The 18,315-nt window shown below is 46.8% G+C and overlaps 1 protein-coding gene across 2 annotated transcripts in view; it reads right to left on the minus strand.

Moving 5' to 3' along the window:
• Positions 1-18,315, minus strand: part of ARHGAP22 (Rho GTPase activating protein 22) — a 169,443-nt gene that overhangs the window by 134,067 nt on the left and 17,061 nt on the right. The window contains exon 1 of one of the 2 annotated variants that reach the window (XM_077746436.1): positions 6,298-6,470. The exons of the other annotated variant lie outside the window; for it this stretch is intronic. Coding sequence (XP_077602562.1) covers positions 6,298-6,331 — 34 coding nt within the window. The 5' untranslated portion in view covers positions 6,332-6,470. Of the gene's footprint in view, positions 1-6,297; positions 6,471-18,315 lie in introns of those variants that run through there. 2 annotated transcript variants of the gene reach the window in all.

Raw genomic sequence — 18,315 nt, forward strand, 5'->3', positions numbered from 1 at the left:
GTATATCTGGGGGGAAAAAACCCAATATAAAAGTAAAAGGCAAGCAATAAATTGGGGAAATATTTGCAACATATAAGTAAGTCAAAGGAGGGGCTGACTTTACTTTTTCCTTTTTTAAAGTTTATTTATTTATTTTGAGAGAGAGAGAGAAAATGAGCAGAGGAGGGGCGGGGGGAGGGGGGGTCAGAGGATCCGAAGCGGGCTCCATCCTGAAAGCAGAGAGCCCAGTGTGGGGTTTTAGCTCACAAACTGTGAGATCATAACCTAAGCCCAAGTCAGACACTTAACTGACCAAGCCACACAGGTTCCTGGGAGGGGCTGACTTTCCTAAGGACCTGGACCAGTTAGGGCAGAGTGCTTCAGCCTCCCAGGCTAATACTTTCTCTACCATTCATTCATTCATTATTCATTCATTCATTCAAAATATATGTATTGAGTGTCCTTCAGATGCCTGACACTTAAGTATAATGATATTCAAAATCAGAAAGGTTCCTGTCCTCACAGCACTCATAGTCCTATGGAGTGACAGCCATCAGATAATCCCACCTGGAAGTATACAACTATAATCCAAGGTAAATGCTGTAAAGAAAGGATAGCATGTTTGGAGGCAAGGGAAATAAAAGCAAAAATGAACTATTGGGAACCTCATCAAGATAAGAAGCTTCTGCACAGCAGAGAAAACAATCAATAAACCTAAAAGGCAACCGACGGAATGGGAGAAGATAGTTGCCAATGACATATCAGATAAAGGGTTAGTATCCAAAATCTATAAAGAACTTCAAACTCAACACCCAAAAAACAAATGATCCAGTGAAGAAATGGGCAGAAGACATGAACAGACACTTTTTAAAAGAAGACATCCAAATGGCTAATAGACACATGAAAAGGTGCTTAACATCACTCATGACTAGGGAAATACAAACCAAAACCACAATGAGATACCACCTCATACCTGTCAGAATGGCTAGAATTAAAAACTCAGGAAACAACAGATGTTGGTAAGGATGTGGAGAAATGGGAACCCTCTTACACTGTTGGTAGGAATGCAAACTGGTGCAGCTGCTCTGGAAAACAGCATAGAGGTTCCTCAAAAACCTGAAAATAGAACTACCTTATGACTTAGCAATTCCACTACTAGGTATTTATCCAAAAGATACAAAAATGCTGATTCGGAGGGGCACATGCACCCCAATGTTTACAGCAGCCCTATCAATAATAGCCAATTATGGAAAGAGACCAATGTCCACCATCTGATGAATGGATAAAGATGTGGTATATATAAACAATGGAATATTACTCAGCCATCAAAAAGGATGGAATTTTGCCATTTGTGATGACATGAATAGAACTAGAGGGTATTACGCTAAGCAAAATAAGTCGGTCAGAGAAAGACAAATACCACATGATTTCACTCATATGTGGCATTTAAGAAACACAACAGATGACCATAGGGGAAGGGAAGGAAAAATAAGATAAAAACAGGGAGGCGGACAAACCATAAGAGACTCTTAAATACAGAGAACAAACTGAGGGTTGCTGGAGGGGTTTGGGGTGGGGAGTGGGCTAAATGGGCAAAGGGCATGAAGGAGGACACATTTTGGGATGAGCACTGGGTGTTCTGTGTAAGTGACGAATCACTAAATTCTACTCTTGAAACCAATACTACACTGTATGTTAACTAACCTGAATCTAAATAAATAAATTTTAAAAAGAAAGCAAGGAGAGCATGCAGCAGAGGACATAGCGGGGAGACAGAGAGAGAGAGACAGACAGACAGAGAGAGAGAAAAGGGAGAGGCAGTCTAGGTAGGGAAAATGGTGTGCTAAGGCCCTGTGGTAGGAAGCATGGGACAGTTGAGGAACAGGAAGAAGGCTAGTGTGGCCAGAGCCTGGAGAGTGAGAGGAGTCTGGAGGGGTGGCCACTGGTTAGACTGTAGGAGGAGCCTTGTGGGTCACGGTAAAGCCTTTGGATCTTAACCTGAAGAGCAATGGGGAAGTCCAAGCTGGAGCTAGGGGAAGAGGCCAGAGGTGCGTTTATGGCTGGATTTACATCTGAAGAGATAGCTCTGGCTTTGGAGTGGACAATGGATGGAGGTGGCTGGGGGTGAGGCAGTCTTACTGCTATGGTCCAGGTGAGGCATGATGACGGCTGCAGGTGGGTGATGGCATGAGGCTGAGTGAGACAAGCCGAATCCAGAGCTCTTTGGGGAGTAAAGTGACAGGTCTGCATCCCATCCCTCATCCTCCTAGACTAGGAGCAACCAGCCTCGATCCAGACTGACAGAACATACCGACCTCTGAAGACGTAAGTCCGATTACAGAAAGGGATTTCAGAAAGGTGACGCTCGGAGCCAGCTGGGGCCGTATCAAGCTCAAGTACTTTGGGACTGTTCTGACTATGGCTGGAGAGATGGGGAGCCAGACCTGGTTCTAACCAGGTGTTCCCAGGGGCCGTGTGAGCAGGGGAGGGAGTGTGCACAGAATGTGGTAGTGGACCTGAGGGTACGGCGCGAGGCTCCACTGTGCCTCCTCTCCTATTTCCAGGAGAGAAGGCACCTGCCTTATGCTTTTCTTTTCTGTCTGGATAAAGAAATTGCAACTTTTCGTGTCACCAAGCACACAGACTTGTGACTTGCTCCCTGTATATGTAATACATTCATGGAGTTTTAGTGTATTTATCTTATTTTTCCTCTGGGAAAATTGGCAAGGACAGGGGCAATTCTATTGCAAGGGCAGGGGAATTCTCTCTTCTATTCCCACTCTGGGACTCTGGAAATGGGAATCAGGGGAGGAAGAGCTTGCTGGGGCATAGCGACAAGGAAGGGTCTCTGGAAGGCACCTCTGGAGCCAGGTGGGAGCAGGGAGCCACACCTGGTTCCAAATAGCCTGGGCTCACTTCAACAGGCCACGACTAGCTAGGACGAGTCTGAGCTGGTCCTAAGCAAGCAACGGCAAGTTAAAGTCACTTACTGTATTAATGGCCAGTATATGCTGATTTGAGCCAATCTGGATCACTCTCCTGAAGTCAGTCTGAATTGTGTGATGCACTTAAAACTAAGCACAATATTTGAATTCACTGGCCTATTTAGAGCCTCTTCCAGCTGGTTTGGGTGCCTCTCTATCTTATGAATTATTATTGTCCTCTTGTGTGTGTGTGTGTGTGTGTGTGTGTGTGTGTGTTCCATGTTGACTTCTGCCTCTTCTGCCTCTAACTTCTTGGAAAGTGAGCTCCGTCAGGGCATGACAGAGGACCGAACTTAGCTCTAGATGCAGGTAAGTGACAGGAGGTGTTCCCTTGGAGGTTCTCAATCTTGACATTTCCCCTCCGTAGGCAAGAGACCTGAGGACACCTTTCAGGGTGCTGGCATCCTGGATGGGGGCCTGCCAGGAAATTAATAGCCCACTTGACTCTGAAGAAGGGTCCCTGGGAAGACCCTATCTGCAGAGCAGCCTTTCGGGCCAGACCCCAGTGGCTTCTGAGCTGGCTGAGGCTGATTTATTAACTATCCCCCAAAACAACCCCAGTCTTTTTCTTTTTCTTTTTTTTTTTTTAAATGTTTTATTTATTTCTAGGAAAGAGAGAGACAGCGTGAGCAGGGGAGGGTCAGAGAGAGAGGGAGTGACAGACTCTGAAATAGGCTCCAGGCTCTGAGCTGGCAGTCAGCACAGAGCCCGACGCGGGGCTCGAACCCACGAACCGCGAGATCATGACCTAAGCGAAAGTCGGACGCTCAACCGACTAAGCCACCCAGGCGCCCCAACCCCAGTCTTTTTCATGCAGCCCAGTGTATCCACATAGTGGCACAGCCTGGTAGTGTATCTGGAATACGAATAGTCTGGAGAAGTATGGACAAGGCAGTGTCTGGATCCCAAGTGCTGTGATTTGCATACTATGCCTGCTGTGTTTATAACATGTATCCTGCCCAGCTCCGAATGGGTTCAATGGGGATGAATTTTGATGTAAGTTCTTCTTTCTACCACAGCCCAATTTCTTCTTTCTACCACAGTGTGTGCACACACACACACACGCACACACACACAATGTGTAATTCTGGTCTATATTTCTCCAGAAACATCCCTGGGAAGGCTTTTCCCCAATTAATTGCAAGCCTGACGCTGCCATGAATTCCTGACCTGGTCTCCAGCCTCCTGCTCTGCCTGCTGCCCCTCCCCGCCCACAGCACCTGCACATGCCGTTCCCCACCTGGAAGGCGCCTATTCCACCATTCTTTGCCTCGTTAGCTCCCGGTCATTTCCCAGCTTACCGCTCAAGTACCGCTTACTTCCTTTAGATGCTACGTTTGTAGTATATGCTCTTAGAATGTTTCTTATCATCGTTTATGATCATACATTTTTGTGGGTAAGTGGTTAGCTGATCCACGACACCATACAAGTCATCTTTTAACATATCTTACCAGATAATATCACCTAGTAGAGTGTCCCTCCACCTTAGCACTATAGACGTTCAGGGCCCAGTAATTCTTTGTTGTGGGGCCTATGCTCTGCATTGTAGGATGTTTAGCACATCTCCGTTGTCTACTAGATGCCAGTACCACCCCTCAGTTGGAACAACCAAAAATGTCTCCAGACAATGCCAAAGGTCCCCTGGGGGGTGGCGCAAAATCACTCCCGGCTGAGAACCGCTGACCTAGAACAACTCTGTAAGAAATCTGGGATTTCAAAGGCTGGCTTCCTGAGAGCCCCTTTACTGAAGCCCTGATCTCTTTCTAGCCCAGCACCGTGCGACAGAAATTTAATGGGAGATACATACGTAACTGTAATTGTAAATGTTCTAGTAGCTGCTTTAAAAGAAGGTAAAAAAAAAAAGAAAAAAACCCAGGTGAAATTAAATTTAATAATATATTTGATTTGACCCGATATATCCCAAATATTGATATTTCAGCATGTACTCCATGTGATTATTATTAAGAATACTTTCCATTCTTTTTTTCCCCTGCCAAGTCATCAGAATCTAGTGTATAATTTTCTCAGTTTGGACTAGCCATATGTCAAGGCTCAATACCCACATCTTTATATCTGTATCTATATCCAAATCTATATCTATATCTACATCTACATCTACACCTATATCTAGACAGGGCTGAGAGGACAGACTTAAGTTTTCTCAAAGTGCACGTGTGGCTGGCCCACCCCGTTAGCTCGTCACTAGGTTGCACTCCCACCCCTCCGCAGAGCCATGCACAGCCCTCTTTTGCCCACCGGCGTCTACAGGTTATCATCCATTCGGAGCACCCCATGGTGGCCCTGACAGTCGTGCCCATGCTCTGGGAGGCCAGCCCACCCAGTAATCATCCGTTAGTAGCTAATGGATAGGTGTGCTGCATGTGAGTTCACGGGAGGCTAGAGGGTCCCTGTCGCACACACGGGGGGAAACACACTGTTTCCAGGTTCCCCAAGCAAGTGTTCCACCCACCTCCAAGCCACTACCTGTCCTCATAGTCACTGCTCACAGGGAGGCTCAGACCTCCCCCAACACTGGCCACCTTTACAGACACATTCTATTTTCTTAAAACATAGATGTTCTCATCTCAAACGACACTCCGGCTAAGAAGTTGCTATCCCGAGGGAGATGCTGTCCCTAGTCCTGGGACTTGCCCTGAGTCCCCAGGCCACTCTGCAGGGACATGGGCTGGCTGGGGCAGTGGCCCGGTCCTGCAAGATCATCCCTGCAAGTTTCTCCAGACTGCCGTCTCTTTCTTATCTCTAGGTCTCTGCCCTCACACCCTCATCTCCAGGCTGTGCAGCTTCCTGGGAGTTCTCCCCATGGGACCTGCCTGAGGAATTGCTTCCTGCAGCCCAGCCCAGGTAGCTCCTGCAGGCTCGACAGAACACCCACCCAGGCCTCGGGAATGAGGGCTCTCACCCGGACCTGGCTGTTTCCAGAAACCAGGGCATGGCCCTCCCTAGTGAGGGCCACTTTTGTCTTGGCTGCTGGGGCAAATCTTGAGTGTCAAGCATTTTTTAGTAAAGGAACAAAGTTTTCCCCAACTTGTCGCCTGGTCACTTTGAGCCACCCAGGAACTCGGCAAAACATAGAATACTGGATGAGGGCTAAATATCGACTCGGGAGCACTAACATGGCTACTGCTCTTTTGTAGTCTCAGGTCTGACCCCCCACAGACCCCAGGAGACTCACTAGGAAGGCATGTCCCTTAGGAGGATGCCTTTGGAACGCCTGCCTCATCTGTCTCCCAGTGTGGCAGCTGGCTAAGCGTGTGCACGTGTTAGCCAAGAGACACACATTGTGCCCAGATCCGCCCCGGGAAGTTGGACTTACCCCTCCTGGTTTGCCTGATCTTTGGGCTCAACATATTCCACAAGCGTCCTTGTGCCGATCATGCTGTCATCCACTTCCCTTTTCTCTTCCTTTTGCCCAGTTGCCCCTCCTGCCCCGCTCGGGCCCCCATGGTTGCTGGGCTTTATCGGCGAGGCTCCCTTGGCTCCCTCTCTTTGCTCCCGACCGACCGAAGGCTTGCCTTGGACTACGCAAACCTCAATGCATTATTTATCCATCCCAGAATTAATTCCCATCCAAGCGAACCAGTAAAAGGCTCGGTAACGGCTGCTGATCAATGTCGGGGCCAGGGCGGGGCGGCCTGGCTGGCGGTCCCTCGGCCCCGGGGCGCACGCGGCGCTGCTCATCCCGGANCGGGGAGAGCGCCCTCGGGGAGACGGGGGAGGCCCGTCTAATGGGATCTGCTCCGCCTGATGTCTCCTGCCAGGAGGGTCCAGGAGGCGGTTTATGAGCTCAAGGTTCAACGGTGAAAGACAGGTGTGTCTTAGAAGGAGCTTGCAGCCTGGGCGGCGTTCAGATCCCTAGGGGATGAGCCGGGCAAGCAGATTGTTAGGGATGTTTCTGCTGCCTTAATGCGGTGAGAAGAGTCAGAATGCACACGAAGTTCAGGGCCTGCACTTAGTAGGATCTCAAAAACATGCTAATTGTCATGTTTCTGATTAATACTAACATAACAATAAAGAATGCATAGCGGGACTTTTGGGGAGTTCAACCTCAAGAGCCTAAAAATTGCCCAAGAAATGCGATCACACTAACAGCTATCATTTATTAGAATTTTACTCTGTGTCTGGCATTAGGCTGGTGCTTTGTATTCAAAATGTCACATAATTCTCAAATTGCCCGAGGCAGGTGCTATTGTCTTGGGTTTGCAGATAAAGGAAACAAGGCACGTAAATGTTAAACAACTTGCCCAAAGTCATACAGTACTGTCAGGATGGGAATCTAAATCCAGGGCCGTGTGTTTACAGCTGATGGTTTTCTATGATGCCAGTCTCTCTAAATCCCCAAATTCCAACCAGTTCACGTGAGCAGTTTTTGGCTTGAGAGCCCTCAGTGAACTTGTTGGATGGTGAGGACCAGGCTTTGTGCCCCTGAAATGACCCCATGTGCCAGGTTAGGCATTTGTGCCTGGGGCTGGGTTTCTTTTGAGCCTGAGTGCTGTGTGGTCCTTGTTAACAGTTGAAGCTGAGGGCTTTGAATGATTACTTCTCTGCTTTGAACGGCCATGCTCCCTCCCTGATCCTCAGAGTGTCCCCACGCCTATTGAACCACAAATGTCGTATTAATGTGGAATCAACTCTGGCACCTGGATGGGCAGAAGTTCTGGAGGCTAGGGGTCTAGTGAGAGACCCTGCAGCAATCCGTACTAGAGAGGACAGGTCTGGCCTACAGAGAGGACGGGAGAATGGGAGAGGTCAAGCACTCACCAGGATGTGGGAGGTACAAAGACCAGGTTGTAGGGAGGAAGCAGAGTCCATGGAGGAAAAGCTGTCTTACTCAGCAACAAGTCACTTTTTCTGGCCCCCAGCCACCCCTCAGAAGAGATGAATAAGTATTTTGATATAATATTCAAGGCTTTTCATGGTATTATCCATGCCTTCGTCTGCGAGCTATCTCCTAGTGATACTACACACAGACACGTGCATGTGCAGCCCCTGCATGCCCCTGTGCCTTTGCACCAGCAGCTCCTTCCCTCTGGAGTGTGCTTTCCCCCAGTTTCACCACACAAGCCTGATCATTCTGAGCAAGTCCCCTGTAAAACTCTCCTGATTCTACCACCAGAAGGAGCCATTAACCACTTCCCCAGGGCTCTTATCTGTGTCTCACAGACTACCCAACATTCCTCCTGCACTCCCAGCCTTGAGCCTCAGGCTGGACTCAGGCTGTGAGCCCTGTGAGGAATACTGGCTTGGGGACAGATTCAAGAAACACCCCTAAATGACTGAATTGCCCTCTTTTTCCTTTCAGACCAGGTAGAGGCCGGGTCAGGCTGGGACAGAGGCCACTGGGGAGAAGTGGGGAGGATACAGATCTGGAAAATCTCATGTTGACATCAGGGTCACAGGGTGAGGTCCCGTGGCCAGTGACAGCATCTTGAGCAATCATGAAGCCCTGTGAGTAATGCAGCCTGGACCATGTCCTCCAAGCTAGAGGCACGAAAATGCCCTGAAGATTTAGTTTGGGTCCACTCACACTTGTTTTGGTTAAGAAACAACCCCCGGGTGCTTTTCCTGTGCAGCTGTTTCCCCCAATGACATTAAGTTGCTGGACTCACCCGCTTGCTTTTCCTGGGATCAGTATTGGAATCAGACAAAACCACAGAGGCTCTGGGCTCAGACCCAGAAGTAAAGCTGGGAACAGGGCAAGAGCGAGTCTGGACCATGTACCTGAGAATGATGGGGGACAGGGGTGGGGCAGGAGAGAAAGCAGCTCCTCCTTTTTTCTGCCCTCAGACCGCATTCCCAGGATGCCTCTGGATGAGGGGATCCATGGGTCCAGCTGGAAGGGACATTAGTGTCCCCTTCTTCTTGCTGTTTACAAAGCCTGTACCAGAGGGCCCTGGGAGCCCCCCAGGTCCGTCTGAGGCTTCAAGGAGGGAAGGTGAGATAAGGACAGAATGGGGCATGGAGACCTGCTGGACATGGCAACCTCCTGCATGAGTTTTTGTTTGAGGGAACAGACCACTCCTCTCACTTACAGGCAGGAGGCTGAGGCCAAGGAGGGAAGATACAGGTCTCACGTAGAAGTAGAGACAGACAGATGGCCCCTTGCCCCTTGCCCTGCCCCTGTCTGCAGTGATCCTTGGTTTCCCTTCCCCAGTTTCCTGGAGTGCATAATTTCAGCATTTCCTAATGCTGCTGGGGGCCAGACTTGGCTAGGTGTGGAAGGGTGATGGGGAGGTTTGGGAGGGCAGAACTCTCCAAAGGCACCCGCTGGAATGCACAGCTCTCGGTCAGGTGGTCCCCCAACCCAGCGTCACTGGCCAGAGCCAAGATGACTTCACATCAGTGGTTATCAACCTTGGCTGCATGTTGGGGAGCTTTGAAAACTAACATCTGTGTCCCGTCCGCCATTGGGCCCTATATAGCCCAGCATGTATACTGGTCACTGGGAATTGTAAAAGCCCCTCTGGTGATCCAACATATGACCAGGGTTGAAAACCACTACTTTAGGAGATAATTGCATGTCTGTGAGCTTGGGGACACCAGAGACAGTCTTTGCCTGCTGTCATGCCAAGGGAGTCTTCTCAGAGAGAGACACATTTCACCAACCAATCTCCCAGTCAGAGAAGGGAAAGGGGCTTCTATCCCAAATCTCACCAGGAGGCTGCTCCATTCCACATAGAGCCACAGGTACTGTTGTATAGCCTGTGCACTGTACAAAGGTGTCCTGTGGCGGGGGGGTTAGGGCTGGGTTTCAGCTCTGCTGGCAAAGCTCTGTGTTCTAGCACAGTTCGAGGGATCTACTGGTAGGAGGGTGAGCCTTTCTCTATTTTTCACCAAGATGTCACATAGATAGCAGAACTCTGCTCCCCTGTTCCGGAAACTGGAGGGAGGACATGAGAAAACACCACGGTCGCAGAGTCTGATTTGCCTGCGCCATGGTCACCAGCACCAGCGTCCCCTGACTTCCTGTTTCTAGTGCTCTCTGTCCCTGTTGCCAGGATGCCGATGCTCCAGCTCTCTGGCACGTTAGTCCTGTCCATCCTGGGGGCGGGGTTGGGGGGAACCAGGAAGGGGGNTATTATCTACATTCTGAAGGTTATTTGCACCTTTTGTGTATGCATGGTGAAAATATTATTGTGAGGGTTGATTTTGTATATCATATAAATATATTATATCTGTCTTTATAATATATTTTATATAACTATACTGTAATACATTCTATATATAATATGCTATATATATGAATATACGTATATTCATATATCTCCTGTCGGTTCTGTTTCTAGGAAGAACTGAACTCATCTATATATTGAGCTGCTACCACACATCTCTTGGCAATTGCTTGTTCAGCGAGCATGCTGGTAGTTTGAAATTGGTGATGGTGGGACTATTTACATTAAGAAAATCAGTAAACATTATCAATCAGGACTTAACATTTTTTTCCTTCCGGACAGCCGGTTGTTAGGCATTTGCCAGCACACCTCTGGCCATTCCCTCCCCTGCTGACTCTGTGCCCCCCTCCCCCTCCACCTTTGGCTGAGGACTCCTTCCTCGGGGCAGAGAATGCTAGCTCTCCACCAGATCTGTTCTCCCCTCCTTCATGGGCATGCCCAGATGCCCTCTATTTCCCAGTCTCCTTGCAGTTCCGTGTGACTGTGTCCTGGCCACTGTTTATGAGCTGACGTGATGCGGCCGCTTCTAGTCCTGGCCACAGGACTCCTACCTGCAACACTCCACCAGGCTCGTCTCCCTTTTCTGGTGCCATCTTGGAAGTCCATGCAGGAGAAGGGAGAAGCCCTGTAGTCTGGGCCCTTGAACAACTAGTGAGGCCAAGGCCCCCCCTGTCAACCTGGAAATATCCTGGATGCTTATGAGAGGGAGAGTCATTACCTAGGTGGTCCTCTTTGTTACTCCAGCTGAACTTCCCATCAGATATACCCTCTGGCTGCCCTTCTTTGCCCTTCAGATTTGGGATGTACCATTTTGGACCCTGTTTCAGCATCCACTCCCTGCTCAGAGCCCCATGGTTAGAGTTCAGCACCTTTACTGTCTCCCTCATTACCCATCCCTGAGACCACAAGAACCTTCTAAAAGACCTCTTGCCAGGGCTGATGAAAACCTTACCCATAATTTAAATATATAAAATTTAAATTACCCATAATTATTACCTATAATTAACCCACAATTTAAAAATTAACCCATAATTTAAATATTATAACCCATAATTTAAATATAAATTATAAACAAAACTTAACAGTATGCTGAATTTAAAGTATTCTTTCTAGATTTTTTAATCGCACGATTGTGTGGGATTCATCAGAGGTGAACTTTCCTGCTGCTTTGGTGGCCTTGCCTTGCTGGTACTCTGAAGGTATCCTTGGTTAGCCTGTGGGCACTTGGGTGCTTCAAGATACTCTGTCCCAGAGAGCAGGGCCGCTTGCCTGGCCCACTGTTCCTGGCCTCAGTCCTGTTGCCTTAGGCCCAGTGTCTCTCTCTGTCCTTGGCCCCATGCCCCCTTCAGATGTTTAGCTTGGCTTTTAATTTCAGTCTTGTCCACACACTGCAGTGTATGACACACCCTTGCATACATAGCCCAGGCCCCCAGAATGGGTCTAGAACTCTGGACTCCTACTTTTCTGGGTCTTTGGTGCCCTAGGATTTGGCCAGAGAATCAGGACAAAGATGCAGAATCCAGGATTGGGCATTGCAAAACCACCCAGACACACCGAGCCAGAGGCAGAGGGTTGAGACCAGAACACAGAGGCTTGGTTTGGAAAGGCTCTCAGTTGTGACTTGCAGCCTTGGGCACAGCGTCTAGAGTCTTGCAGCCCTGGAGTTGGGGCAGAGGTGACTGAAGGTACCGAGCCGGTTCAGACACCACAGCCTTCTGTTCCTACCTCCGTTGTAGCACTTGTCACACATTGCCTTCAACTTTTTGACAGCTAATATCCAGGGTGGGGGGGCCTGCTGTGTGGGATGGAAGAGTGAGCGGGGTACCAGCTGGGTTCTCTAGGGCAGGTGCTGAGATGAGAGTTTTATCGGGAATTAACGCCTGTGCAGGAGTGGGGTGGGAAGGGAGTGTCAGAGCACCGCATAAACGGGACAGTGTCTCTGCCGCACTCGGGGGAGCGCCAAAGTAGAGAGCCCAACAGCGGGGGTGGAGGTGGTCAGGCCTGTGTACTGCCGCCTTCCATGGTCGCTGGCTGAGGACCTTCTCGAGAAGAGCGTGACCTTGGCCACCACTGCCTTGCTGGGGGCCACCCAAGAACAGCATGGAGTTGGCTTGAAAGCTGAGGCTGACCCTAAGAGAGCTAACAGCCAGTGGCTGTCAGCTGATCCCCTTCCCTGCAGCTCTGCAGCTGGGCAGTGAGTCCTTTCTCGAAGGAGGCTCTGAACAGCTAAACTATGTCTACCACATGGGGGTTCTGTGGAACTCAAAGGCTTCATTTTTAAGCCCCTATAAATGTTGCATTCAGACAAATACTACTCACTTAAGAATCTTTACTTGGCCAGCTGTCTTCTGGGCTTCCCTTTAAGGGGCACCTTTCAGACAGAGATTGTATTGAGCTGCAAAGTCTCACTATGGGTTTCTTAGAAGGGGAAGCTTCTGTTAGAGAGTATGTGGACCTAATAATGGGACAGCTTTGCTATGAGTATGTGGGGTCCCCCAGGGCACTTACAGGCAGGGCAGGAAGGACCCCAGCCCACAGGCCTGACACCTTGGGCCAGGCAGGATCCTCTGCTGAGCTCCTGCTTGTCACAGAGGCTGAGGGGAAAGAGGGAAATGTGACCTCACTAGAGGGTTTCTGAGTCCTGGAAATATGATGTACTGAGGTTCCAAAGAGCTGTCACCCTTCCTCTGAAGTGGGGGTGGGGGTACCCAACGGCAGGGCAATTGCTTGCCCAAGCATCAGCCTGCCCAAGCCCAAATGACAAAAGCTGTCCTCACTTGGGTCCCTCAGGGAAGCAGGTCTGAAATGCTTTCCCCTCCCCAGAATCAGATTTTAGAAAACGGTGACTCACCACTTTGGTCAGTTTCACATTATTGGAAAACAAGTCCTCTCCCTTGTGAAAACACCTGCTTATTGTGGGAGGGCAGGGCTTGGGACAGATGGAAAGAATGGAAATTTCCCAGATGCCTTCTCTTTCAACTCACACTTCTCCCCAAGGTCAGGATCTCTCCCCTGCACAAGCAGCCCTGCCCCGCTGCTCCTCTCCTCTGGGCAGCCCAACCTCTCCCCCTGGCACAGAATCTCCATCTGTTCTTCTAGACATTTCCCCTCCTTTTGCATCTTTAATCCCTCTCTACCTCACTAGCTCTTTTCTCCAAGCTGACCAAACCACCCAAGACTCCCCTGCTCTCAAAATTACACCTTTTCTTCTCCTCATTTGTCATGATGGAATGGAACTTGTTTTGGGGCTGCAGAACATCTAGCCCCTTCCCATCGTGGGGGAATCTCTGACCATCTCCCTCTTGGGAAGTTGTAAGGAACAGATCTGCTGCGTTCCTGCAGGTACTCAGATGTGGCCAGGTGACCAAGGCTTAGCCCATCAGATGCCCCTGCCTGGTTTTTGATCTAATCTTCAGTATCACAAAAAAGTCTGAGAGATGGTTAGAATGGACTTCCCACCGCTAGTGGCAGTGACAATGTCCTGCTATGACGAAGGTGCCTTGCAGTATGGTGGTGGTATCCTGCAGGGGTGTCTTGCCCACACTGTCCTGCAAGAAGATAATCCTTGTGCTTTCTTGCTTTTAGGCCCTTTGGAGCCACCATCCTCCTTGTCCATTTCACAAGCCTACTTCTTTAGCTCCCAAAGAGTTTGTAAATCTCCAATATGCTTCTGATAAATTCCCTCTTCTGACTTTAGCTGGTTTGGGTTCCTTTCAGTGACTTGCAACTCACAGATTTCTAGCTGATGCCCATATTATGCCTCTCAGCCCATGTTTCCACCTTCCTCTCCTCTCTCACTTCCTAATCTTCCTGACTCAGCACAGATGGTGCATCTCCTCTGTGTCTATTCTCTCAGACAGTATTTCCTTCCTTATTTCTCCAATTATGCCACCAAGCTAATCATTGTATGTCTCAGCCTGGAAACCACAGACTATCCTTCCAAACCATGGAGAGGATACTGCAGCCTGTTGTCATGTGTCCTAGGTAAGGCTATTGTGGGTTATGGCTGCCGGCAATCTCAGCTCACCCCAAAGGCACCGTTGGATGGGGTCTTCCCATTCCAAGAGATACTTCTTTCCTTCTGACTTTTTTCATCCTTATCTGTTTCAAAATACAACCCCTATCTGGGTATACACCTCTGTCATTTGTTAAATATCTGGTATACACACACTACCTTACTTCAATCTGCAGTGGAGTGATATATTTAGCTTGCAGTGCTAGAAAACAAACAAACAAACAAACAAACAAACCCTGTCAACCAAGAGTTTAGTATCTGATGAAATTATTCTTCCAAAATGAAGGAGCAATGAACACATTCCCAAATAAACAAAACTTGAGACAGCTAATTGTTAGCGGAACTGCCCTATAAGAATGTTACCAGGAGTCCTTCAGACTAAAATGAAAGGACACTAGACAGGAACTCAAATCCACATGAAGTAGTAAAGAACACCAGTAAACTATATAGGTAAATACTTAAGACAGGATTCATGTATTTTTCTTTGTAATTTCTCTTTTTTTCTTATCTGATTTAAAAGATAACTGCATAAAACAATTTATGTTGATGAGCACACAATGTATAAGCACACAGTGTATGAAGATATAACACACACATAAATATGTGTGTGGGAATAGAGGTATCTGAGAAAAGTTTTTGTTTACTGTTGATATTAAGTTGGTATTAAATCAAATCAGATTGTCATAAATCAAGATGTAATCCCCAAGGCAACCACTAACAAAATAACCCAAAAATACATAGTAAGAGAAACAACAAGAGAATTAAAAGAGTATGTTAGAAAATATCTATTTAACACAAAAGAAGTCAGTAATAAAGACTTGAGGAACAGAAAAGGTATGTGACACAGAAAAAAGTAACAAAGTAGCAAAAGTAAATCCTTTTTTTTTAAATCAGTAATTACATTAAATATAAATGGGTTAAGCTCTCCAATTAAATATCTGAAGTGGAAGAATGGATGAAAAAGACACCAACCAAATACTGTCGAAAGAGACATACAGTAGTCCCCTTTATTCTTGGGGGATATGCTCCAAGACCCCTGGTGGATGACCATATAGTACCAAACCCTATATATACTAGGTTTTCTTCTACATATACATACTTATGATAAAGTTTAACTTATAAATTAGGCATAGTAAGAGAGAAACAACAACTCATAATCAAATAGAACAATTGTAAATATATACTATAATGAAAGTTATATGAATGTGGTCTCTCTCTCTCTCAAAATATCCTATTATACTGTATTTACCTTTCTTCTTGTGATGATGTGAGATGATAAAACACCTTTGTAATGAGATGAAATGAGGTGAATGACATAGGCAATGGGGGTTGACCACAGGTAACTGACACTGGAGAAATTGAAACTATGGGTAAGGAGGGACTATTGTACTTTAGATTCAAAGACACAAAAAGGATTGAAAAAGATAACCTGCATAAACAGTAACCAAAGAGAGCTGGAGTGGAGTACTAAATTCAGACAAAATATACCAGAAAAAATTATTACAAGGGAGAAATGTCAATATATATTAATAAAAGAGTCCATACATCAAGAAGATGTAACGATTATAAACATATATTCAGCTAACAATAGAACAACAAAATCCAGGAAGCAAAAATAAACTCATGAGAGAAAGAGTGCAACAACAGTAATTGGAAACTAATATCCACTTGCAGTCATGGATAGAACAGCAGTGAGGAAACAGAGGGCTTGAACAACACTGCAAACCACCTAGACCTAACAGACATTTATAGAACACTTTGTCCAAGAACAGCAGAATACACATTCTTCTCAAGAGAGCATGGGAACACATTCCAGGACAGACCAACTGCTAGACGACATTATAAGTCTCAGTAGATTTAAAAGGATATCTACTCTCACTACTTCTAGTCCACATTGTACTGGAGGTTCTAGTCAAGGCAATTAGGGAAGAAAAAGAAATAAAAGCATCCAGATTAGGAAAGAAGAAGTGAAACTATTTCTGTTCGCAGATGACATGATCTTGCACATAGGAAATTCTAAGGAATTTATTAAAAAACTATCAGAATTAATAAATGAAATCAGCAAGATTGAAGGATAACAAGATCAATATACAAAAATTAATTGTATTTTTATACACTTGCTATGAACAATCTGAAAATGAACTCAGAAAGAAAATGATTCCATTCACAATAGCATCAAATAGAACAAAATATACAGGGGTAAATTTAGTAAGACAAGTGCAACACTTATTGTTAGAAAACTAGAAAACACTGGGGCACCTACGTGGCTCAGTCAGTTAAGCGTCTGACTTTGGCTCAGGTCATGATCTCACGGCTTGTGGGTTTGAGCCTCACGTGGGGCTCTGTGCTGACAGATCAGAGCCTGGAGCCTGCTTCGGATTCTGTGTCTCCCTCTCTCTCTGCTCTTCCCCCACTCACGCTCTCTCTTTCTCTCTCTCAAAAGTAAATAAATATTTAAAAAAAGAAAGAGAGAGAGAGAGAGAGAAAAAGAAAACTAGAAAACACTGTTGAAAGGAATTTAGCTGAAAAAATCTAAATAAATGGAAAAACATCCTATGTTCACTAGTTGTAAGATTTAACATTAAGACGGCAATACTTCCCAAAATGATCTACAGATTTAACACAATCCCAGATGACTCTTTTGCAGAGATTGACCAGCTGATTCTAAAGTTTATATGGAATTTCAAGGTGCCCCCAGAGTGGCCCAAACATCAAGCCCCAGCACAGTGGTTATTTTGGCCATAGCACAGCAAGATGCCTTGTCATGGATGTTGACTTCAACATGAAAGTTAGTCCTAAATGTCTTTGTCTATGGGTGTGTGTGGGGGGGGGGGGTCCCTACTTTGTACCCTACCCTACTTTGTTCTCTACTTCTGTGAGGGAAGCAACACTCCTTCTCTCCACCCACAGCCTTGGGACTCAACCATCTTCCCACCCTAGAGTCCAGCTCAACTCACACCATGGTTTCCAAGGGGTGCATGGTGGCTCTGTTGTGAGTCCTGGAGGCTAAGAATTGAGCAGGAGGATTGGAATGATCTAGAGAAGAGATGATTAAGACTCCAAATGAAGTAAAAATGGAAATGATTTCTATGGCCAGGTGAAAACAGCTCTCACCGTGGTTTTGATTTGTATTTCCCTGATGAGGAGGGATGCTGAGCATCGTTTCATATGTCTGTTGGCCATCTGGATGTCCTCTTTGGAGAAGTGTCTGTTCATATCTTCTGCTCATTTCTTCGCTGGATTGTTTGTTTTTCGGGTGTGGAGTTTGGTGAGTTCCTTATAGATTTTGGATACTAGCCCTTTATTTGATATGTCATTTGCAACTATCTTTTCCCATTCTGTCAGTTGCCTATTAGTTTTATGGATTGTTTCCTTTGCTGTGCAGAAGCTTTTAATCTTGATGAGGTCCCAATAGTTCATTTTTGCTCTTGATTCCCTTGCCTTTGGGAATGTGTCAAGTACGAAACCACACTGAGATACCACCTCACGCTGATCAGAATGGCTAAAATGAGCAAATCAGAGGACTCTAGATGCTGGCAAAGATGTGGAGAAACGGGCACCCTCCTACACTGTTGGTGGGAATGTAAACTGGTACAGCCCCTCTGGAAAACAGTGTGGAGGTTCCTCAAAAAAATTAACAATAGAACTCCCCTATGACCCAGCAATAGCACTCCTAGGAATTTACCCAAGGGATACAGGAGTGCTGATGCATAGGAGCACAGGTACCCCAATGTTCATAGCAGACTCTCAACAATAGCCGAAACATGGAAAGAGCCTAAGTGTCCATCAACTGATCAATGGATTAAGAAGATGTGGTTTATCTTTACAATGGAATACTACATGGCAACGAGAAAGAATGAAATCTGGCCATGTGTAGCAACATGGATGGACCTTGAGGGTGTTATGCTGAGCGAAATAAGTCAGGCAGAGAAGGACTGATACCACATGTTTGCATGTATAGGGTTAGGAGGAACTTAATGGCGGACCACTGGAGAGAAGAAAGGGAAAACCAGTGGGGGAGAGGGAGGGAGGCAAACCATGAGAGACTCNGTCCATCAACTGATCAATGGATTAAGAAGATGTGGTTTATCTTTACAATGGAATACTACATGGCAACGAGAAAGAATGAAATCTGGCCATGTGTAGC

Source organism: Crocuta crocuta, unplaced genomic scaffold (genome assembly GCF_008692635.1).
Source record: "Crocuta crocuta isolate KB4526 unplaced genomic scaffold, BGI_CrCroc_1.0 scaffold28, whole genome shotgun sequence".
NCBI lineage: Eukaryota > Metazoa > Chordata > Mammalia > Carnivora > Hyaenidae > Crocuta > Crocuta crocuta.